This window comes from Balearica regulorum, chromosome 2 (assembly GCF_011004875.1).
Source record: "Balearica regulorum gibbericeps isolate bBalReg1 chromosome 2, bBalReg1.pri, whole genome shotgun sequence".
NCBI classification, from domain to species: Eukaryota; Metazoa; Chordata; class Aves; order Gruiformes; family Gruidae; genus Balearica; species Balearica regulorum.
In genome coordinates, this window is record NC_046185.1 from 160,593,672 (window position 1) to 160,618,378 (window position 24,707).

The following is a 24,707-nucleotide window of genomic DNA, read 5'->3' on the forward strand; positions in this document are numbered from 1 at the left end:
TTTTAAATTAATATATTTTTGCTGTTGACATCCTTACTTTCTTTGTGAAGGTCAGTTAATTGTAATAGCTGCATAGTTGTTCTTCTGGGGTCATAGCATGTGGCCTGGTTTCAGAGAAGCGTTGGCTTCTGCTGCTGGAAAAGTAACTCTTCTCATCAACAGCTGTTGCCAAAAAAATCCCTTTGGGCATTTATTTCTTCAGACTGCTTTATCTCTCTTATAAATTCAGCAAATGTTGATATTCTGTGCATTTTATTTGCTTCAGATGATATATACCACATTGTTTTTAAAGTGTGTGTTTTACTTAGCTGCCAAATGCTTTTCATTGCCAGTGCAGTTTAGCAGATGGGTTTGAAGGGTTCAATTAAATGTAATTTGGGCTTCCATTTTTCTTCCAGCATCTTTACGTGGTTCCTTAAATCAACATCAACATTTTTCAAGGCTTTGCAGTAATCCTGTAGTTTGCTCATTTCTAATAATTTCATCATTAAATTATATAGCGTTTGGGAAAAGGTATATTCGGATTTTACATTGTTGGTTGATGGTTTTGAAAAACACATGTGATGTTTAAAAATGCTATTTATATTGCTATTTAATCCATTATTCCCAGCTTTTAGTAAATGCTGGATTCTTTGAGTGCTTACAGTTCTTTCATAATTTTCATTCCCGATTAGATAAATGTTAAGGGTTAATTAGGGGATCCACCAAAGCCTCTGTTGAATACTTTCTTGAGGGACACATTTTGGACCCCAGCTCCTCTTAAGTTCCTGTTCCTACTCTTTCTTACTGGGTAGTATCTTTGAAAACTGTGTGGCCTGTCTGTAAGAGTTGGGCCTTACTTATAATCCGGGCCATCTCAATAGGCTGGAGGAGTGTCAAGTACAAAATAGTGCAGTGGGTTGTGTATGCTGTTTAATATGCAGCTACCCTTCATGAAGTTGGAGGCTTTGGGCTATACTTTCGTGATTTCACATCCAGGTGACTCCCAAGTAACTAGCAAAAGAACAAGAGGAAATGGTCTCAAGATGCGTCAGGGAGGTTCAGAATAGATATTAGGAAAAATTTCTTCACCAAAATAGTGGTCAGGCATTGGAACAGGCTGCCCAGAGAGGTGGTGGAGTCACCATCCCTGGAGGTGTTCAAAAAAAGTGTGGATGTGGCACTTTAGGACATGGTTTAGTGGATGTGGTGGTGTTAGGTCGACTGTTGGACTTGATGATCTTAGAGGTCTTTTCCACCCTTAAGATTCTATGATTCTGAGTTCAGGATTTACCTTGTACAGCATCCTCAGTGTGTGTTTACTGAATATATCAATTCCTAAAACAAGTTTCTTGCATGACTTTGGTTTTGTTGACAGTCCTTTAACTTAATTAGTATTGCTACCCTCTTCACCTGCTTCAGGAACTCCATGTAACTCTGCTTATCTTGTCTTTCCTCCTCTTCACATTTCGGCTGGTAAAGTAACAGAATACGTCTCTTCCATACTGTTAGTAGGTGTTAGAGACATTGGTAGAGGTGAGATGTCCTACAGATCTGAGGACTAGACTAAGCTTTATAGCACAGAAACATGTCAGTAACTATCCTTAGTGACCCACTTTAATTTCTGTGCCGAAGTGGTTTTTCTTTTTAAACTGCAGTTCTGTTGAGCATAAACTAATATTTTTTTCTTTCCCTTGTCATGTGTTGTGGTATGGGCAGATATTTTGCTGAAGATGTTACTTTCTTCCTCGTTTTTAAGAATGTCAGTGTAGCTGTTAACATGAGCAGCTTTGTATTTGTATTTTCGTATGGGCTGGTTTTGATATCTGTGGACTTGTAGTAGCACTATTTCATGCCTAATTTCATTCCAGGCTTTGAAACACAGAAGAATTATGGTAATAAATATTGTCTGTATTCTAAGAATTAAGCAGATGCAATATGTAACTTTTCTTTGACTTGGTATATGTTCATATTTGGATGTTACTTGGCACTTGAGCTAGTAATCAAACATGCCGGTGTTAGTATTATATTTTTATTGTGAAAAATGAGAGTCACTGAGCTCAGTTGTTGCTGTATGTTATGTATGCTTTCCTGTGAGCCACTGACCTGTTTTTTTAAGTGTACTCCAAATCTTACAGTGCTGTGCTCTAGCCTTAAAAAGTATTGTTGCCTTGGTGAAAAAGTGCAAAAGTATGTTACAGTGCTTCAGGGACTGTAATGAATCCAAGAAAGAAAAAAAGACTGATTAACTGAATCAGAAAGGTGTGGGTGATATTTTACAAGCAGGTTGATAGAATCTGTTCCCTCTTGACTAGAGAACTGGAGGGTTATTGGGTCGTTCTTTCTGAGAAATTGTTTCTTTATAAATGTGACTATGGTCTCTAATAATCATCATGCTTAGATATGACTTCTCAAAGTTTGATGGTGATATTTGTGTAGCCTTGCAAGAAGAGATGAGAAGGAAGTGCGAGGTTATGTAATGCATTATCATCCCAGACAGAACTGGATAATGTCAACAAGATTTTCGGTAGAACATGATATTTCATTTCCACTTGCATTTCTGATTACAGTGTCTACAGTTTTACATTACAACTTACAGAGCTGTGTGGTTTTTAGTTAGAACCTATTGACAGCATAGTATGGTCTGCCGCCTTTACTCAGAATTAAGTCTCCAAGCCTCTTTACTGAAGGCATAGCTCAAGTGGGATAACATACAGAAGAAAAACGCTTTTCTGTGACGAGAAGAATCTTGGTCATCAGAGTGCATTTAGAGTGGGTTTTGTTGAGCATTTTAAGTTGGAGGGATCTGGGAGTGCCCCTGAAAGACACAGTCCCAGCCACTAGTTTCCTTCTCCTTGCTATTCAATCCCTTCTACTGGCCAAGGTGTATGTTTGTTAAATGAGGCTGGGGAAGAGATCTGGCTGGAAAATGAGAAGAAAAAATAGTTTTTTGAACGATTTGTTATGTTTGTTTTTCAGCGATGTGCATATTGTAAGCACCTTGGAGCCACTATCAAATGCTGTGAAGAGAAATGTACCCAGATGTACCATTACCCCTGTGCTGCTGGAGCAGGCACATTTCAGGATTTCAGTAACTTGTCCCTCCTTTGTCCAGACCATATTGATCAGGCTCCTGAAAGATGTAAGTACATAGTATTCAAATGACACCGTTAGTACTGGGCTTTATGAAAACTGCTCTGTGGTAGGATCAGCTTAAGAGTGCACTTGTTTAGACCTATTTTCCAAGTTTGCATACCCAAGAATTCACATATGTTCACTGTGAGAAAGACGCAAGTTCATACTCTTCTGTTTTTAAAGACTGACAGTGGTGCACAGCAAAGTTAGTATTTTTCTAGGGTTTTTTTTTAATGACAGAGCATGGGAAGGGTTTACTCATAAGGCTTATCTTCCCTCAGGTTTTAGTTCGAATTGATAGGCTTGCTTACTTGCCCTAACTCAAGTTAGAGCAACCATATTGCAAACACTTCAGCTAAATAACAGGTTTAGATCTGTTAGGAGCTTTATTTTGTACTTGTTCCAAAGAAGAGGTGGTCCTAAAGCTCTCAGTTTTACGTCGAGGAGAATGAAACTGTTTCTTTTGGTAAGACTTTATTAAGGTTTAAAATGAATGTACTTTTGTTACGAGAAGATTAGTTGAACATATCAGAAAAGCAAATGAAAGGAGTAGTTATTAAGTATATTAATTAAATTTGAATTTCATAAGAACCATCAAGTTTTGTATGCATAAGAACTAATAAAGAATTTCTTGGCTTCATTGGGTTCACTGAATTGTTCGTAATTTGGAATGAAATAATAATTGAAATAATGATTTCTTTGTAGCAAAGGAAGAAGCAAATTGTGCAGTGTGCGACAGCCCTGGAGACCTCTTAGATCAACTTTTTTGTACTACCTGTGGCCAGCACTACCATGGCATGTGCCTGGACATACAAGTTACACCTTTAAAAAGAGCAGGTTGGCAGTGTCCTGATTGCAAAGTGTGCCAGAACTGCAAGTAAGTGAGACTTAAAGGACATGGAGGATGGTGTGAGATTTATGTGCTGTGATTTTAAAACATGTATTTTATTAACTGTTCTTTTTTCCAAAAAGCATAGATTATTTGCCCAGGTATATCTGTTATTATATTAAATAGCTGAACAAATCCTTGCATTGGGAACTTTCTTCTAAAAGAGCTAAGCTGGAACTCTTGCACATTACACCCCCAGAGTTACCATTATCTTGGCAGGTTCTGGAGAGCAGCAAAACCTTCTGACGTTTTCCTCCTTTTATACAGGAGAATTTTTCTCAAATTTACCAAATTAAGGAATTAGTTTAATACAGTGCCTTTACAGTCTGGGAACCTGTGCTCTTACTCAGCTGATGTTTCAGCTATGCACGTACCACATACTGGGTAGGTACCCTGCATTAGGCCCTCTCTTCTATTTCGTAATACCTTTCAGAGGCAGTTAATGAGTCATTCTGAAAACAAAAACATGGCTTAGTTGAACAAAGAAAAAAAAGACATGAGTGACCATGATTGAATTGTTACACTGGACAAATACGGAGACAATGAAACATAATTGTTGCAGTATTACAAGGGCTCACTTAGAAAACTCTGACCACTTGTACACTTGTTCTCATATAACCTAATCTGATGGGCACTGCAGGGTTCTTTTGATTGTTTTGTTTTAAAGGGCTTACTAGAAAAGAAATAGTTTTCTTCAGCTTTAGTCAGATCAGCTGGGACAGTATGAAGGAAAAAAGTCACTTCACTACTACCTCATATACCTGAGCACTCAGTGCTGTGCTGTCTTCCAAGCAGAACACTCGGTATTTGCTAGCATTCAGATTCACCCACTTTAAAGAAGATTGTTCCCTGATCACAGGCAGCTGATCACAAATGTCAGCAATGAAGTTAAGATAGTGAAGCATGTTCTAAAAAGTATCCCTAAAAATGTTGTACTGGTAATTACAGTATTTGCTAACAAACCCTCTCTCTAGTGGAGAGGTGGAAGAAAATGTGATGTCTTCACACCGATTACTTTATGCAGTATGGCAGTTTTATGCCAGTGTTGGAAGAACAGCATTTTAAGCATAGCTCCATGCAAAGAGAGAGCATATACTGTTTTTTAAAATATCAGGTCTCCCAGGTAATGAAGTAGTATCCAGGATGTGTAATGTCATATATTGTGAAGCTTTATCCAGGCAAATCTTGCTGCATGCTTATTCATTGAATTAATTTATTTAAACTAAGAACACAATGCCTTTTAGATATTACCAAACTATTTGTCTTATTCTCTGCAAATTTATTTTATCACTGAAATTTGTGGTGGAGCTCTGTAATACATGATTGTAGGAAAATTGAAATCTCTTCATTTAATGTTTGTTTTGCTCTTGCAGTCATGTTGGTTGACATAATAGGAGCTCTGGTAGTCAGAGGTGACGGCTCGGTTTCTTCTTTGGAAAAATACTGTCAGACTGTTTGTAGGAACAAATACAATTACATGTTCTTTTCAGAAAAAAATAAAGCACATATTTCAGATTTCGAACTGATTTCAGTACAGAAGGGCCATTAAATCTGCCTACAAATGTGTAAATGAATGTGGGCTGGTTTCTGGAAGTGGGAATGGTTGCACGGGCTCAGCACTTGTTAAAGTAAGCATAGTGGTGTTCATTCATACCTACGTATGCGTTTCAAGGCATTAACATTTGAGCTATTTGTAAGTGGTATTCATATATTTTCACGTGCTCAGCTATGTGTCTTCCTGTTTAAACTTTTCATTAAATAGATTTTTTGTTACAGCTTGTTTAAATAATTTTTTTAACCACTTGTTACTTTTCTTAGACATTCTGGGGAAGACAACAAGATGCTGGTGTGTGATACATGTGACAAAGGCTACCACACTTTCTGTCTACAACCAGTTATGGATGCTGTACCAACAAATGGTTGGAAATGTAAAGTAAGTTGAAAAGTTTCAGAATAATTCCTTGTCATTATAGGGGCCGAAATTTTGTTATCCGTGTTATGCAGGTCTAGGTGTATTGCAGACTGCTGTTGCAGTGTAACGTAACTTGTAGTTTCTGAAGGAATCCCATTTGCATTTAACCACATGGCTCTACAGCTGGTCTGTGAGGGTACCTGTCAACGTGCCTGAAGCAGTCTACATAGGACAGTAAATCAACCCGCACAGAGGAAAAGAGAAGCGTAGGATCCAGGTGGAGTAGATAACCATCACTTAATGGCAGCTGCTGTCATGATCTAGTGTAAACTAAAATGTAAACTAAAACCTGTGCAGTAGTATATTTAATCTATACTCGATGGCTCTTTATATTCACCTACTTTTGGCTTGCTAGAACAGCAGTTCTGCAGCTCAAGAGTTCCTTCGCATTTCAGGAGGACAGGATGAATTTGCTGTTTTATCAGTAACTTTGTGAGTAAGCATAAGTAATAATAAAAGTACAGTTTCAGCATAACAAGGGAAGTCTCTGTACATAAGATGTATGTAATTTCATAGTCAGTATGTGGCAGTCATAAGATGACTGAGATTAGGAATAAAAAAGTTTGTCTCATAAGAAATACTCCTTTCAAGTCAGGGAGTAGTGCAAGGAAACTCTTCTTGCTGTTGCACAGGTTCTTCATGCTCTAGTACAGATCTTGGGTAATTTATTGGTGTTATCAAGGACAGAAACTTTGTTTAATTTAGTTCAAAACAGGAAAATGTCAGTTAATGGCAGTTCTATCACATTGTGAAATATTGTAATTAACAACTAAATTCTTGTGATCTCTAGAACTGTAGAGTATGTGCTGAGTGTGGCACACGAACAAGTTGTCAGTGGCACCATAATTGTTTGGTATGCGACAGTTGTTACCAACAGCAAGACAACTTATCTTGTCCTTTCTGTGAAAAACTGTGCCTGCAAGACTTCCAGAAAGACATGTTGCATTGTCACATGTGTAAAAGGTAAGAATCCTAATTTCTGTTAAATTGTACTAAAATGCCTAAAGCTTAGGGGAAGCTGCATGACATTGCATTTCTGGGGAGGGTGTAGACTGTGTTTGATGTACAATGCTATGGTGCCTTGTTGTGCAACATCTTGATCCTTCATTCCTTAATACAATGAACAATAGCAGGTAGTCTTAATCTTAGCAAATAAGTAGTAACTGGCAGTTACCTGAGGTGTACAGAGACATACGTGCTGCTTCTGCTTCTTAGATTGCATTTATTTTGTGAGTAAGCAGACTAGAAAAGTCATCATCCTAACTTTTAAAGACTTGTATCAACGGGGTTGTTTGCAGTGGTCTATTTTTGTTAAATTTAAAAGTAGATGTTCTCAATTTTACATCTTTTGCTATGCCAGTAATTAAAAAAAAAAAAAAGGCACTATTGGGAATCTTTTAAGAATGTAGGCTGTGTTTCATATTCAATGCTTTTGTATCTTGCTGTGCAACATCTTGATGCTGCTGTACATGTTGTGGCGTCCAGTTGGCTTTAGTGACAGTTTAGGTCTTCCTGTTTAAATTTGTTCACCGCTTGACATACTGGTGTATCATGCTTATTTCTCTAAAATTATCTGTAATAAAGCATTGGTTGCAATTTTTTATTTCCCTATAGGAATGGAAAACAGTGCTACTTTTTAATTGGTTTTTACTAGAATACTTTATATTTTTATTATTAAAATCATAGTCACAGTGCTACTTTTTAATTGGTTTTTACTAGAATACTTTATATTTTTATTATTAAAATCATAGTCACACTAAATTAATCTCCTCAGGTGGATTCACATAGAATGTGACAGATGTCCAGGTAGTGAATTGGAGTCTCAGTTGAAAGAGTACATCTGCACTCTTTGTAAACAAGGAGAAGGGGATCAGACTCAGTCATGTGATGTAATGGACACTTCTGAACTCATTCCTGAACCTGACAGTATAACAGGTAATCAAACATAATCTTTCTTTTTCCAAAATGTTAACATCAAATATAAAGATCTACAGCTGTCTCACAAAGTCTTTTGTGAACCAGCCACTCATATTCTACTCTGTGGAGTTCATCTATTGCTTTATTTAGCAGCAACTTCTCAAGCAATCCATTGGTGGAGCTGTCTTCTCAGTATGGTTTCTGGCTTTCTGCCTTCAGGATCCTGTATTAGAGACATGGGCAAGCAAGCACCTTAATAGTGGTGCTCAGCCTTCCAAGGCTGGCTTCCCAGCCTGTAGTTGTGAACTTCTCTAATTTTTTTTGATGTGGTACAATTCATAAATGTATTCATTTGCGCCTAACTACCAGACACGAGCCAGCTTCTGGTAGGTCTTCCTAGAGGCATCCAGCTTTCCTGTTTCCCTCTTGCTATCTGTCAGTCTCATAGTGCCCGTTTTCCTCACTCTGTTCAGAAGGACACAGCAATGGAGGCTGGAATGTGTTCAAGGGACAGGTATATTTAACTAAACAGCTTTTCATCAGGTGTCCTTTTTCAAAACAATATGTGATTAGCAATCTTGTTTTTGAGAGATTATTGTTTAAATGGACAAATCAAGCAAAAGGTGGAAAGGGAAGTTACAGAAAAGTGTAAAGTATTTTTTAAAAAATTACTCAGTAACAGTAAGGAAGCACAGAGAGAACTTGGATCTCTTGATCTGAGTCTGCTGGGTCATCCACAAGACCTGTGTAATGAACTTGTAACTGAATGCCTACGTGTGTTTCACACCACGTGCTCTGTTGGATAGTACCTACTCTCATGCAGGCTGAATTTCCTAAGATAACTACAGTTGTGGTTACATTTGGAAGTAAAGTAAATTCTAACAGATTAACTGCACTACCACCTCCACACACGTTTTTGATGCCTAAACAGCAATGATTGTGTATTGGTCTTTTGTTAAAAGAGATTGATGTCTCAGTTGCGTAAGTATCTGTGTTTTTGAAAGCTGTGGATAATTTTTGACTGGAAAAGGGAAGTGTTAGACTACAGCAAAACTCTTAATTTTTGTGTGTTCAAACTGATGTTTTGCATAAACAAGTCATTCTCTTTGATGGTAGCCTGTACACATAAGTGCATGCTTTTCGTGAGCAGTAAAGAAATGATGAAAAAGATGATCCTGGAGGAAGGGCAGTGACAGTAGGTAAACGTGCGTAAGTGAGCAGAACTCTGTCGGTGAACATGTGCACTGAGTTAGGAAGAAGTGGTGACTTCAACCTTTAAAGATCACTTCCATTGTGAAAGGTTAGTAGAGGCTGTTGGACTCTCAGGCTTCAGATTCTCCAGAACTTTTGGGAAGATGTCCAAGTAATATCCAAAACTTACACTGGAAAAACTCCCAATCTTCTATTGAAAACCCTTTCAAATAAGTAACAGGATTGTTTGAAAGGATAAAGTTTAAGTAATACTTCTGTTAGGGTTTCTAGCTAGTGGAAGCATTGACAAGCATACTCTTCTCCCCAAGGAGGAACAGGACTGTCATCTCAACTACTAGGAGTAATCTGGAGCTATTACATCAGTACAGTCATACAGTGTTTTATACCCAGGAGAGCACTTTTGTACATTAAAATCAGATTTGGAGCCAATCTAAATGATCATTTCCTCAAAGTTAAAATATCACTTTAATGTTGGCGGAGTCTGAGAGCAGTTTTTAGGTGCTAAAAGTAGCATCACCTAATAGTTCTTGGCTTTTTGAACTTTAAAGAGACTTTTCTGAACAGAAAGCTATATTCGTTTTACTTTTTTTGTGCTAACGTCCATGGAGAATCAGTTCCTTTTGAGTTAAAACTTAACTATTGTTGTGGTTTTAACCCCAGCCGGTAACTAAGCACCATGCAGCCGCTCACCCCTCTGCCCTTAAGAGGATGGAGAAGAGAATGGAAAAAAACCTCATGGGTTGAGATAACGACAGTTTAATAGGATAACAAAGGAAGAGAATAATGATGATGATGATGATGATGATATATAAAACAAGTGATGCATAAATTCAATTTCTCACCACCTGCAGGAAAAAAACAACCCAATGCCCAGTCTGTTTCCAAGCACTGATCCCACCTCCTGCCTCGCTTCCCCAGTTCTATCTGGAGCACGACGTTCTATGGCCGGGAATATCCCTCTGGGCAGCCTGGGTCAGCTGTCCTGGCTGTGCTCTCCAGCTCCTTGTGCCCCTGGCAGGGGGTGGGAAGCTGAAAAGTCCTTGGCTTAGTGTAGACACTACAACTGCCTGACAACAACTACAAATATCAGTGTATTGTTAACATTATTCTCATCCTAAATCCAAAACACAGCACTGTACTGGCTACTAGAAAAAAAAGTTAACTTTGTCTCAGCCGAAACCAGGACAACTATATATTTTGGTTTCCCTGCTCATACTTTATTGAGTGCATTTTAATGACTTTCCTTAACTGGAAAAGCTTTTACATGCAGAAGAAAATAAGTATTTGCTGTTTCTGTGCTCTATAATGATACTGTCAGCCAAAGAAGCTTCGGTAGCACCTTTTCCATGCAAATTCCTTTATTTAATATGAGGAACTTGCAGATTAAGGTAACCTGGTTCTAAAGTGGCAAAAATTAGTTTTCTTGTTGTTGAACAGGTAGGTCGAAAATCGGTGTTCCAAGTGCTGATAGTAGATGGAACCTCTTATCTATGCCATGAGCCATTGTAGTATTTGTATAAAAATTTGAAGCCTTCGTGCTACAAGTTCTGTTGAATTTAGCAGACTGGAACTTGAGAAAAGACCTTTGTATTGCTCGGGTAATGCAAAAGTCGGTCACTACGTGTAAATTAAATTTTCACAATTTTCACAATTGCCTTACAGACATTTTTCACTGTCTGAAAGGTTTAAAACAGTGTCAGTGTTAATGAGAAAAAGGCGCTCAATCTTTAAGGAGTACTATGTAGTCTCCCTAACCTTCTCATTGACGTGGTTTGTCCTAACTCCTATCATATGATTAAATACCATTCTCTTTAGTCAAAAGGTCTAACAGCGACAGCAATTACTAATGCCAAAGTAATAGAATAAATATCATGTCAATTTTGATAACTTCTTTGCCTCTCCTTAAGCTCGTACAAATGAAATGGAAATGGAAAGTGGTGGAGAGGATGCGACATTTCAGAAACAACCCATTACTGGTGATGGGCCTGATCAAGAATCAGCTGTTGGATGTGTTACAGATGGTAAGAAAGAGTTTTGCAGTCTGAGAAAATGCCAGTACAGAACCCTTCAGAACCTTCTTCCATTCAGTAAGGTTTGTGGTACTTTAAAATTTAAGAGGAAGAAGTGCCTGGAAAGTAGTAGGAGACAAATAGCATCAGTTCTATTATCTGAACTCTCAAGCAAGAGTATCAACTTTGTTGCTGAAGAAGTGTTTTATTAAAGACAAAGATAGTCTTCAGAATATTTGTGTAGGAGAAAATTTTTTTTACTTGTCTGGGACTGGCTTTCTCCAAAAGCTGGAAATACAGTTAAATGTTTTTGTACACTGGAGGTTTATAGTAAAAACTGCTATTTGTTGCTATTTAAATACAGTTGTTAATGCTTTCTCTTCAGTTTGTAGCTGCAAATAACTGGATTTGATTACCTTGTCCTGGTGTGTTTTGGGGCACACTGTAGTACTTCTTTCTAGTCTATGTGCTTTGTGGCTGTAACTCCACAAGTATCTGGTTAAGAATGTCTTCTTTTTTCCATTTGTAAGTAAAAGATAATTTGTTTAATAAACAAATGTACTCATCCGGACAGGGTGTGCTGCAGTAGCTGATCATTTGTGTTCTGGGAATAGATATATCTTATCAATCACCCATGAAGTACCAGCCAAATAAAAGAATACAGATAGAATGGTTTCTAGGTCAAGTCCTTGAAACGTGTTAGTGACCGATACCAATGGCAAAGAACTTTCCAGTATGTCCCATCCACTCCAAGCAGATGTTGGAGGATGGTTGCTGTGAGAGGGGAAAAAAAGAAACCTGCATTTAAAGCCAAAGCAAAAAAAAAAAAAACCCAACCTTGCAGGTTAGCTGTGATCATTGTGTTATGCATCACAGCCTGTGGTAGAAGGGCCATGATTTAAAACTCTTAGTGAAGCCACATACATAATAAAATGCTAGGCTTTGAACTGTAGTGACTGAGGAGGTTGTAGCAGTGTGAATTTAAGAGTGCAAGTGCAATGGAAAGTAAGTGGCCTGTAAGAGAATCGGGGTCTGTCAAAAGAAGGTATGCGAAGCCGAATTCAGAGCAAAGTAAATGGTTCTCTATGGATACAAGACTCTGGAACTCATGGATGAAGGGTGCTTGATTTGGTTCAAGGGAAGGCTAGACAAATATTTTTGAAAGAAATCCATGAGACGTCAGTAAATTAAAAACCAGCATCAACTGTTTTCAGGTGATTTCCTGAAGTCTGAAAGAGCGCTAGAAGGGAAATGTGTTTTATTTGTACTTGTCCCGTTCTTCTTAGCTGTCTGCTTTTTGGAAGTGTTGGGACAGTTGTTTAAAATACATTAGTTTATGCTAGCATACATCTTCAATATGCAGAAATGAAAAAGGAGAAGCTACTTTTAGCTGCCTACCTGGGAATGTGTGTTTAGATTCCTCAAAAATTAATCTTGAGTCTACTTTCTTGTGATTTACTCTGCTGTGTTTCCAGTGAAGAAAAATAATGAACTAAAAACCTGGCCTACTATATACATAGGTACAAAGAAAGATATTATGAAGTATATTTTAAGCTACATATTAAATTCACTTAAGTAAAGTGATACATACTTGGTGTACTTGATGTGTACCAAGTACACTTGTTGACCAGTACACCTGTGTAAGTTTTTCTTTTTCACACTGAGCCTTTAATATGGTTGTACTTAGTTACAGGCATATCACCAGAAGAAAAGACCACAGAACTGGAAACAGAAGTCTCTGTTGAAATTAATTCAGCTGAAGTGGAAATGTCTCCTAAAAAGACACCAGCATCTGGTGACAGTCAGAATGAGCAAATGATGGAAGTGATGGAAAGTGTTCAAGCTGTAATACAGCAGGAGTTAGACAAACAAGTGGAAGAGACAGAGCTACCACAAGGTAGTGCAGAGATATCAGAAGTATCCACAGTAGACTCTCGGTCTCTGCCTTCAGTACCTGAGACCGTAACTGTGATGCCAGAAATACAGGACGCTGAAAGTAAAGGAGATATTTGTATTCCTGTAGAACAACAACTGGAAGTAATAGAAGTGCAAAAAGATACAGAAAAAGGAGAAACCCATGAAAAGTCAGAAACACCAGCTCTTCTAGAAGTAGAACCTACTTCTGCAAATGAAGGTGTTGCAAGTAGTTCGCCAGTTGGAGACAAACCCATAAAATCACCAGCTGAGACTTACCCTTTACTTCCCCCATCAGTTAATATAAACAAGACAAATGTGTCTTCCTCGCCAGATATTTCATTAGACTTGCATTCTGCACGAGACGTACCGCACAGTCAGCCCCCAGCATTGCCTTCCACTACTGGAAGCGCTCTCCCAACGACTTACATATCAGTCGCTCCAAAAATTGGCATGGGAAAACCAGCCATCACCAAACGCAAGTTTTCTCCTGGAAGACCCAGATCAAGACAGGTAAGCGTTTAGAATATTTCATTATATATTTATGACGCACATAGTTCAGATTTCGGTATAACCCATTATATTCACCTATTTTTTAGAACATAGTATGCGTTTCTTCTCCTAAGTGAATGTGTAGTTTATTTCTTCCAAAAAGTGATTTCATGTTCAATAATTGAAAGATCAGCCATCATAAAGGTTCTCTAATGAGAATTATAGTTTCTTTCAGCTTGTACTTAGAGCAAAACAAAAGAAAATTTGTTATATTTTTAATACATATGCTACACATGCAGATAACACATAATGCTATGCCTTTTAACTTATCTCTTAATCTTTTTCATATATGTATTTATTTTGGCTAGTACTTTCAAACTCCTGTTTCCGTCACGCTGGCAAATGTTATCTTCATCAACATTTTTAATGTGTTGCAAATAATTTGATGGTTTTGTTACATTAGCAAATACCACGTAAGAACAGTCTGGTACAGATCGTTGTGGTTTGACTAGGATTAAATTTGATAAATGAGAAGAATCCTTAAGTCTTTTGCCTTCTGCAACATCTTGCTCTCTATTCCAGTCGTGTAGCTGTGGGGATAATAGTACATCAATCTGTAGGATTTATTTTGTATTTGCAAAATTCTGCACAAAAAGTATGTCAGTGTGACAAATTAGTGTTTCATTTCTGTTCTCATCACAATTTATTTTTAGTCTTTGGGACTTCTAGGTTGATGATTTCATGCTTTTTTGAAATTTGTGTTAAAAAACTTTTTATATATTGCACAATTCTTTCCATTTTTATGTGTTACCTAAGGATTCAAAATTCTTGGTTCTTAAGAAAAGGTATGAGATAGTGTTCTGAAAGGGTTAAAAGTATATAATAAAGGCAACAAACATAATATAAGAGATAAAGTTTGGAAGATTTTAGAGTATATCTGGGGATTTTTTACCCTCATATGTAAGTATGTGTAAAAATAGTTTTTCTTAATAATCTTTACTGTCTTAAAAATCAAATTTCTTTTCTCAGCTTGTCATGCAAATTGAAGAGGTGTTGGGGTTCTTAAGCAGTCTAAAATGAATTCAGGTTTTCTGTTGGGGAAGTTTATTTGTCTTCTTTCATGGTCCAGTAAGAGTTGTAGTTATTTTTCTATGCAATTTGTCCCCTGCTCTGCATAGGAACCAGCATCCTACGGTAAAGAAATTAGTTAACTACCAGAGAACCTGGTGAGGAAAACATGAAAGCTGTAAAACCCAAACTGTAAATGCCTGTAGGGGAATAGATACACATGTTTAAAAAACAAAAAAAAATCAGCTGTAAAAGTAGCAGTTTATAGACATTTACCTCTTCATATGTGGTGTGAATAATGCAAATAAAACTGAGTTGAATTGTGGTGTAGAAGTCAGGTGTAACACAAAATCCTAGCTGTGATGCTAAATCAATATAATCTGTTCAACAGTTTGCAAATTATATTTTAAATAAAAAAGTACTTAGCAGCTTAGCAGGACCTGTTATAGAACTGGACAAGTTACTGGTAAAATTCACAATCTGTCTTGTAAAAGTATGTTGGAAGTCTGTGAAGGTTTCTTTTGATTTCGATTATCTTTGTCTTGTACTTTAAACACCTGTTAAGATGGAACTTTTGTGAAACGAATAGCAATTTTCTGGTAAGAAAAGTATGAGCATACTTTGTTTTAAGTCCCAGTACACTTTCTTACTTTCCATTGGTTATTCAGTTTTAGCACAGATCGGCACCTCATGGAGATTAGTGAAAAAATTTTCAGTAAGGACTTAAAAACCCCCCCAAAGACCTTGTGGATACTTGAGTAGTGAAAAATAGACACTGTTTTCTTCACCTTCTACCAGTAATCTACATTCAGCTTAACTGGTTGGTAGGGATTTGGGCTTGGGGATCTGTTTCAGACTCTTCATTGGTCAGTTTTTACTTTTGTTAATCTATTTTCCATTTTGGATGAGAAGGATACAAGTCTTGAACTTACAGATAACGTATATTTTGAAAAAAAGATAAAAAGCTTGTATATAATAGATGTTTTCTAAACCCAACTTTATTATTAGGACCTAACTTCTGTTTTCACTGAGTTTAAGAATTCTGTGTTTATTTTGCTGCAGTTGGATTTTTCTAGGTCACTGTGCAGTAAGGTGTGTGTATCATCTTTTCAGAAATACCTATTTGCCTTAAACAGTCACAAAATTATCCTCGGTGCTGTAAGTTTGCCATGTTAACTTTCTCCTTTGGGCCTTTGCTGTCGAATGGCGGTCTGTAGGCTACAAATAAATAGATTTAGAACTATCCAGTTAGGTGGGTGCTTTCCTTTTGAGCAAGATATAATCGGACAAATCCACAAAGGGTAAGGCAGGGTTTTAGCCTTTGGATTGCCCACAGAAATTGGTTTTAGTTTTGGGTTTATTTTATTTGGGGTTTTTTAATTATTTTTGCTGTAAACATTCGGGGTTTTTTTTTTAAAGAATTTTGTACTTTTCCAAATTGAGAGTTGTGGATAGGAGCAGAAACCTCTACTGTCAAAGAACACCTCGTGTTTTTATCTAATTGTGCTTAATTTATGTCATCTTAAAAAGTGCACTTTGTGATTTTTTGTTAATATTTGAAGTTACATATATAGCAGTTCAGACTAAACCAAGTCATCAGTGGTTCTTCTGTGGGGGTCAGTAAAGAGGAATTTTACCTTCTCAGATGCAGGTTAATTTTATGGGTCTGAGGTCTGCCTCTTTATGTTTAAAAAATAACACATAATGCTGCTGTGTCGCTTTGTGTCAGGACCTAGGTTATGTGATGCAGCTGGATGAGTTCTTAGCAACATGTCTTAGAGGGCAGTGAAATCAGAGAGAAAAGTTACGCAAAATAGGATTGGGGTATTTTTACTGATTGAAGAGGTTATGGTTCCCGTACTTGATGAAGCTATCGCTGGCTCCGCAGCTGCTTGCTTTTGTTGCAGAAAGCAACAGTCACTGCAGAATTAGTTGCTTGTCCAGGACTGCACAGGTTTAAAATAGGTACTTTGTAAAGAGTCTGATTACTCCGTGGACCCCAAGGACAAGCCAACATCAGCCAGTTTCCACAGGTGGCAATATTCTTCTCTTTCTCCTAGAAGATTAAAATCTTTTAATATGTTGGAGTGTCCTATTCCTGTTTAAAAGTAAATAAATAAATCCATTGTAGTGGGTTTATAGAACTTCCTAGGAAGAAGAGTAAGAAAAAAATTCTCTGGAACCTGAATATATTGCTCCTCAATTTTATAAGACACATGCTTCGCTGGAGTCAGGGGAGTCCATGTAGAGGAATAGTTTCTGATTTGGATTTGCTTTCATTAAATTTAATGTGTAGAGCTGGGCAGTAGGATGAATGATTATCCCTTTCTTCAAAATCTATTGATACAATTGCTAATAAAATATATTTGAATAATTATTCAGTTTTGCTGTTGAATACAAAGTTATGCATAATCTGAAGTGATTTCCTGTATTGGATGTTAGTAGTTTGCATTTGTAACGAGCTTCAGTGAAGTGTCTGCAACACCACTACATCACTCCTATTTTGAAGGGACTAAAGCCCCTCTCACAAACCCTGAAGGCAATATTCTGCTTAAAAAGGCTTCATGAGTCCCTTCCAGGGCCACACTATCAGTGTTGTCATCACCACCCTTCTCCTCCCGTAGTATTTGTGCAGGCATCACTGCTTTGGTTAGAAGCAACAGGAGAAAATCCATCTTCTGAACAAAAGGGGAGCTGTGTATCGATTGATAGGTAGGTACAGTCACACTGATAAGAATTGCTTTCACGGGTACAAGCTTATTCTGCTTTGGAGAATGTCTTTTCTGTGTCAGCAGAAGAACTCCTGTCAGTAAGGTGCACTTCTACTAACAGTGTGTGGTAGGATAGCGTATTATCCATACCTACAGCTCCATGTAAGCTTTAAATCTGCATCTAGCTCAGTGAGAGGATCCTCTGTCTGCCAGGCTTAGCATCTTAGGGCTTTGGTCCATGGGCTCTCTCTTTCCTGTTTCTGTTATCCTACTCCGTAATGGAGCCATATTGATTTTACACAGATCCAAAATGTACTTGTTCATAGATCAGAGATGCTCACTAGTAGCTGCCAGCACGATAAAGTTTTTACAGTGCTGAGTTGTGTCCATACAGTGTCTTCGCCATGGAATATGCAGATTCTACACCCTTGCCTACAAACTGCAAATTTATTCCAGGGACGGGACCTCTCTGATCTTTTTCAGATTTCTGTTTTTCAAAGTAGTAGTCTTAAAAGAAATTGCCATGTAAGTTTATTAATGACTAATCTGACCTATATCTAGTTTGAAATAAATCTTCAGAAGGAAAATTGTTTTGTTTTTTTTTTCTGTGGAGGTATACTTTAAATGTACTAGGTATATTCTGTGTATCTGAATTGAACAAATTTGAAATAGTTATTTTTGCAACAGCACTGGAAGTCGTAACATCAAGTCAGTAAATGGAGGGCTTTACAACATATGCAGCATTGTAAGACTGGTAGGTAAAGAGCTGAGAATGATCTGTGGAATAATACTGAATAGAAAATAACAACCTTCTACTGTTTTTGTTTTACCATAAGTATTATTTTAGAATGCATTTCATGGAAAATACTGTGATCAGAGGTATTTGATTTTCATCAGGAAGATATTGGTGATTACTGTTATACGGCTCACTACATATTTCTAGGTGGTTTAAGAGATTTTCTGAAATGACACTGAAAAATGCAAAGCACTGTGATGGGTTTGGATGTATGTTCTTTCTTAGGTATTACGGCTTTTTTGCTGTCTTCAGTTACTTGGTACCACTAAGTATGTTGTTGCAGTGGTAGATGTTGAGAAAAAAAAAAGATCACAAAGGGTCTTTTTCAAGGATTAGTTTTTGTTACGGTTTTTGTGTTGTTTTTTTTTTTATGAGGGGAGCTATATTTTGAACAGATTATATTTTGTTCACAACCCTAAAATTACATTAAGTATTAAAATGCAAATCCAGGTTTGTGCATTTGTGATTGCAGTAGATTTCATAAAGCGTTAAGCAGCTAAACATAGCCAGTGGTAATTTAGTGAGATCTCCTGACCCTTGCTGACATTGGGTTTCCTTTTGTTATAATTTACTTGCAGCTGTGTTGTTCAATTTCGAGGACTCAAGAATATGATGGAGAATTAGAACTTCCTGTTTCTGTCACAGTACATAATTATTGCCGTGGTTCTGATGTAAATGAACTGAATAGAACTTTCTCTTCAGCGTTGTGTGGTAATAGGCATTAATTAAAAGCCAAAATATAATTAATGCATCTCTTTGATGTAATTCATTTGTTCGTAGTATTGTGGAAGTGTGTGTTTTTAATTAAGTTTATCTGACCAAGAATTCAAATGTTTCTGATCTACAATAAAACTTGGATTAAATTTCCAATTTAATTCTTAACAATATGGTTCATGAATCATATACAATTCATTTTGTTTTGCAAGACCAAATATTTCATATTCAGATTTAATATTCTGTTAGCTTTTTAATCTTTTGAATATACTTAATCACTAGAGAAGTGTATCTTCTTAAGAGGAAAATAATTTTGTACGTCCCAAATAAGAGTAGGTTGTTTTAGTTGTTGATTAAGTATTTTCAGCATGTTTGAGATCTTGAATTTTGACCCTTAGCCAGCATGCTGCCTTCCTTATAAATAGATGTAAAGATTGTTTCTACGATACACAGATTTTCTTTGTGTTGCTATACAGATTTTCTTTGAGTTGCTGTATTATAAGAACACTTACTATGCATTATGAATTTTAGAAATACAGGGAAACTGTACCTAAATTCAATGAAAGTTTAAACTTTATCTTGCTAAAATGGAATGTTCTTTGATATTAAAAGTATGGCTAGCATAGTGAAGTTAAATTGCCTATTACCACAAACCTCCTGATGCAGTTGCTAACTGGTGTGAGAGTGCTTAGTGAAAACACGAGATTTCGACAGAGAACTGATTAAGCTACAGTTCTCTTGCCATAGCAAGGTCAGACTTCACTCTTGCCATTTCTGCCTGGTGGAAATTGCTGCGGGCTTGAGGAGTGGTATTCACCCAACTGCAGATACCTGCAGTGTTACAGATCTGCTGTAGTCACCTTGAGGTTCTCGTCAGAGTCGCTGGAGGGAAGTGGGGAGACGCAGGGTGAGGCTAATCCGGCACCTTCCATCCCATGCGGTGAGTTGCCAACTGCAAGCGCCCGTTTCCCTTTGCTGACCGTGCAGGGAGCCCAGGGTGGTTCCGCACAGATAGGGGGGACGTGTGTTTCAGAGGAGTCACCCCAGGAATGTGTTTGGGTAGGGGCATCAAACCTCTCTTTCTGTGGAAGTTTGCTTGCTTTCTTAGTGCCTGTTTCTGACTTGGAAGCACCTTGGCAGAGGGAGAACAATGATGGGAAGTTGTAAACATGAAGGTAGTCTTCTGGCCACTAAGCAGTTTATAGGTTGTACAAGCACCCCTTTGTGTGGACAAAATTGTAAAGTGGTGGGTTGTTTGGTTTGGTTTGGTTTTTAAAGTGCTATCTTGTCCATATTCCCTTTCCATGCAGGCATAGCGAAACTCCTAAAAAGCAGATTTACACTGAATACCACCATGTCCACACTGGGTTGTACCGCTTGGACGATGTTGGCAATTTTAAAATGCAACTTTTATGCATAATTAGGCTTTTAGGTTTCTGACAGACTTTTTCTTTAGGATCTATTGTGCCAGTTGGAATACTGAGCTATCTGAGCAGCCGCAGGTTGCTGCCTACCCAGCTCTGCAAGCAGGCGGCGTCATATGAGCTTCTCCTCATCTGCTCGAGGGTAAGCGAGCTGTTGGCTCATACTCACCTTCATCAGCAGATTGAGCTAACCAGCCTGTGCCTTACGTGGATTAGGGAACGTCTTGCCCGTGATCCTTCTGGCCTGAAATCAGTTGAGAGGTAGCCCTATTTTCAGTCTGCACAGCTGTTAGCAAAACACCTATTTGCAGTCTGAGATGAATGTATGTTTTGATGAGCTGTTGATTCCAAAGAAGCTGTTTCCCACACATTCTTGATGGAGAATATTTCATTTCAGAAAAAAACCCCACATTTTGTAAAGCGATCTCATTTTTCTTAATGCTTATTATTGTATAGAGCAGTGTTCAAAGGTGTAAATGTGTTTGAGCTTGCCCATGTGAGCAGTTACGCACGTGTGAATAGTTGGGACTATTAGTATGCATGAAGTGATTCCGTATCGTCCGTGCGATTCTACTGCTGAATGTCATTCTTGAGAAGGTAAACGTATACTCGTATACTTTTCATCTGTTTTACTTTCCATCTGAGTATTCATTATTTCTTTACTTTCACAAACTTAGAATTGGGAAAACATATTATCCTTTAAGTGTTCTAATTTGTAAATTTAGAATGAAGTTATTTATTAAGTCATCGATGGTTATCTCCCACAGTCTTTACTCAGGGTTCGAGGAAGTGTTCCACAGATTTTAATGTGTATGAAGAACTTCAGCATTGTTTTTTCTTGTTTATCTTAGCATTTTCTTGTTTTGCCATGTTTCTTGTGACAGTCATACAATATCTCACCACGATGGGAACTATATAAATAGGGATAATAATTACTTAAAAAGAGTTTGTAGCTGCACCATATGGATGTATATTATTACATGTATATAATAATGTATTAAAAATTAATACCACAGCATAATGTGAAAACATTTGGATGAAAAAAAGTTAGTAGTGGGGTTTTATAATGGTTTATTTGTGGGAAACTTGCAAGAAAGAGACACTTTGTTAATTACCATGGCTATTTTTCTTTTCTTTTTTCCAATAGTTTATTTATATTCCTTTTGTTTCACACACTTCTCAAACTAGTTGTTGGTGTGATTGTCAGTAGTTTAGACTCAGAAGTCGACTAAGGCCATCTGTTCTTTCAAAATGTGATTTGACATGTAAAAGGGGGTGTTATCGTCTCAAACTACTGTCGTCTTCATTTGGTGCAATAAAATTCAGGGATATAATTTGTTGTTATGATTGCTTTCGATTTGTATTATGCTTTGTTTATAAAACTCACTTTGTTGTTCTTAACCATCAGTTGGAGGTTAATACTTGTTTTAGTGTATGTTTCAATGAGAACCTAAAAATTTCCCACCTTCTTCTCACTCAGTGAACTAATTGACTACATAAGTTAACGTAGAAATGCCTATGCCTGCATGTGCTTTGCTTTTCAGATTTTTTTTTGTTGCTTGCTTTTTTCTTTTTTTTTTCTTTTTTCTTTTTTCTTTTTTTTTTATGTTGCGAAGTTTTATACATCTATTTTCTCACCTACCGTATCCTAGGGGGCTTGGAGTACCAATAATACAGTCAGCCCACCTTCCTGGTCCCCAGACATTTCAGAAGGTCGGGATATTTTTAAATCCAGACAGCTTCCTGGCAGTGCCATTTGGAGCATCAAAGTGGTAAATAATTTGAATTTATTTTCATGTATCCGTTGCTATCTTTCTGCTGTAGAGACTAGTGATGAAATTCTGTATCTCACGACCAAATTAATCTTCCGTTCTATTACTGTTCAAGGCCTTTAAAAATTACTGAAACTCTGGAGCTTTCAGGTTAAAAAAAGTATGCTTTCCAGAGTATACAGTATGATGGCATTGCCCTGATATTCAGTGGCAAAGAATAGCTTGTATTACCAATTTTTTGTGTGTGTTTAGTACTTCACTTTTTGTGGCTGGCTTTATGTAGCTGTCAAAATAAATTACCTGAGAAGGAAAATGTCCTTAAGACTGGCAGTAAGGTAAGCCAGGCACAGAAAGGAGCAGAGATCTGAATTTGTTGCTGTGGAGAAATCTTGCAGAGTGGATTCAAAGTGATAGTGGTTTTAGCTTATGAGGGAGTAAATAACAACTTTCCTACCTGATTAGATGGACCAGAGCTTGTATCCACAGTGACATTTACCATTAAAAACACCTGAAGAAACTAAGTGGAACTATTATTTTTAAATAAAGGCAAAAAAGCTAAATGGTGAAACTGACAAATAGCTGTAGCTTCCCAATGATTTGTTTTCATCTCACTTTAACTCTCATGCTAATTTTATTTTAATTTGACATTAGCTTAGCTTTTGCTGCTTCAAGCATTAATTTTCAGCTTAATATTCAGCATTAACATTGATACCATTATGTGCTTATTCCTGTTACTAGTTGTGTGAAAATAACAATACTGATACCTGGTCTGAAATAGACAAAATAAGAAACATGCCAGAAGAGTTCCATGTCTTAAAAAAAGAAAATTGATGCTTGTATGTCCTGTGTGTGCATATGTATTAACTCCATATATATGTAAGGACAACTTTTTAACATTTTTTGTTTCACCTTAGTACATATAAATACTTCACCCATCAGTAGCATCCTTCCTTTCACTTCCTAAAATAGTGTTGCGTTATGTTACCTCATTGTGTAAGAGTAAGTCAGTTTAATTTCTCTTTCTATTAATAGATGGATGCTAATACAATTTTAATATTGGGATGCTTGGATTTTCCCTTCAGTTACGACCATAAATTTCTATATCTTCTTTAAAACAGGAGTTGGCATATTTGAAAAATACTGTTGGTTATATTGAATCCGTAGTGCTGCTTTCCATCCAGGGAAATCCTGTCTCCATCAGCAGAGATTGTTGTGGCTGTTGGCAACACCATCCCCAAGGAGCTTTGTGGTTCTGTCAACATTGTTTTATTGAGTAAATGTTTTGCCTTGGTATTAAAAGTAGTTTTCAGCAAAAGTTTGGATACAGACACCATATCTAGATATTCTGTGGATGGAGTTGGGCTGTATTAGGAGCCGAAATTGTTCACAAATTTGAAATGCAATAAATAATCTCATTGCTCATTTCATAGTAGGAAAGGTGCTTATTTGAGTATATACCATAATTTTTGTCATTTGTACAGATCAGAGGCTCTGAAACATGTTGTGAAGGTGTCTGACATACCAGCCAGAACTCATGGACATTGTCAATATGTTCTATTTCTCTGTGGAAAAATATTAAGGAGGATAGGGATCCTCTTTGTGTTTAGTTCAATTTGAAAAAAAAATTTATGAAATTCAGATTAAATCATAGTATTAATATCATTTATTATTAAAAACATACTTGCTTTTCCACAGTTAATTGTAGTTTAACATACTGTGAATACTCCAGAGCACAAAACACTGCAACTATATCTGCATCTAAAATAACGAAGGGGAGAAAAGCAGCTGTCTAAAAATAAGTGGATATTTTGTAAGAAAAACATCATATTATGGGAAGTGTTGATCTGAGTGCCATTGATATAATCACTATGAAAAGCTGTCTCTGTATCTGCTGAATTAAGAGAGTTTGGAGCCAGCTCCTGCTTCGCTTTGAGCGCAGGATTGAGTCCTAATAAATTCCAGTGTTTGCTTGATTATTCATAGCGTAAGAAAAGCATCTATGATTGCAAGTAATCAAGTGTCCAGACCATATTCAGAAGTCCCATGACTGACTGAGCTGACTGTTTAAAAAGAAAAGAAAAATGAATTATGGAATAGAGGATATTTATTTTGGATACTTTGCAACTGTGGGAAAAAGAAAAATACATTTCCATATTTCCAGTTATGTCTGAGCAGAAAATAAACATTTCTGGTTTTGGATGCTTTCTCACTGGTGATAAAGGTGATCATATTATGTCATGTAAGTAGTTAAAGGTATTTCAGACTGACTTCATAACTATGGCCTAGTATGCTCATATTCACTGGAAATCATAGGGTGGTTTTTTACTTATGTTTTTCCCTGGATGCATTGAACAAGTTTGAATGCCATATAACAAAAGAACTTCGGGTTGCATTTAAATTTTTATCTTATATTGAATAGGGCCGTGGATCAGGATTCCCAGGGAAGCGGAGGCCACGTGGTGCAGGTCTTTCAGGAAGAGGTGGCAGAGGTAGATCAAAACTGAAAAATGGCGTTGGGACTGTAGTCATTCCAGGGGTAAGAACGTTTATTTTTAAGTCACATTGCAGTCTGTTAATACAACATGATTTTATTCAGCTATAATTCTTGTATTAAAATACTGGGTAAAACCAAAGAGCACTAAAATGCAGACGTATTTGACAAAGCCTGGCTATTACTAAGTGTTTATGATGAAGAACTAGAGC

At 37.0% G+C, this 24,707-nt stretch overlaps 1 protein-coding gene across 23 annotated transcripts in view; it reads left to right on the forward strand.

Annotated features, from left to right (window-relative positions):
• Window positions 1–24,707, forward strand: part of KMT2C (lysine methyltransferase 2C) — a 199,020-nt gene that overhangs the window by 101,550 nt on the left and 72,763 nt on the right. For 15 of the 23 annotated variants that reach the window (XM_075746661.1, XM_075746669.1, XM_075746670.1 and 12 more), the window contains 9 exons: window positions 2,959–3,121; window positions 3,820–3,991; window positions 5,822–5,936; window positions 6,766–6,938; window positions 7,750–7,910; window positions 11,012–11,125; window positions 12,801–13,540; window positions 21,885–22,004; window positions 24,424–24,540. In XM_075746661.1, coding sequence (XP_075602776.1) covers window positions 2,959–3,121; window positions 3,820–3,991; window positions 5,822–5,936; window positions 6,766–6,938; window positions 7,750–7,910; window positions 11,012–11,125; window positions 12,801–13,540; window positions 21,885–22,004; window positions 24,424–24,540 — 1,875 coding nt within the window. The remainder of the gene's footprint in view (window positions 1–2,958; window positions 3,122–3,819; window positions 3,992–5,821; window positions 5,937–6,765; window positions 6,939–7,749; window positions 7,911–11,011; window positions 11,126–12,800; window positions 13,541–21,884; window positions 22,005–24,423; window positions 24,541–24,707) is intronic. The other 8 variants (XM_075746676.1, XM_075746677.1, XM_075746683.1 and 5 more) reach the window with 3 other exon arrangements.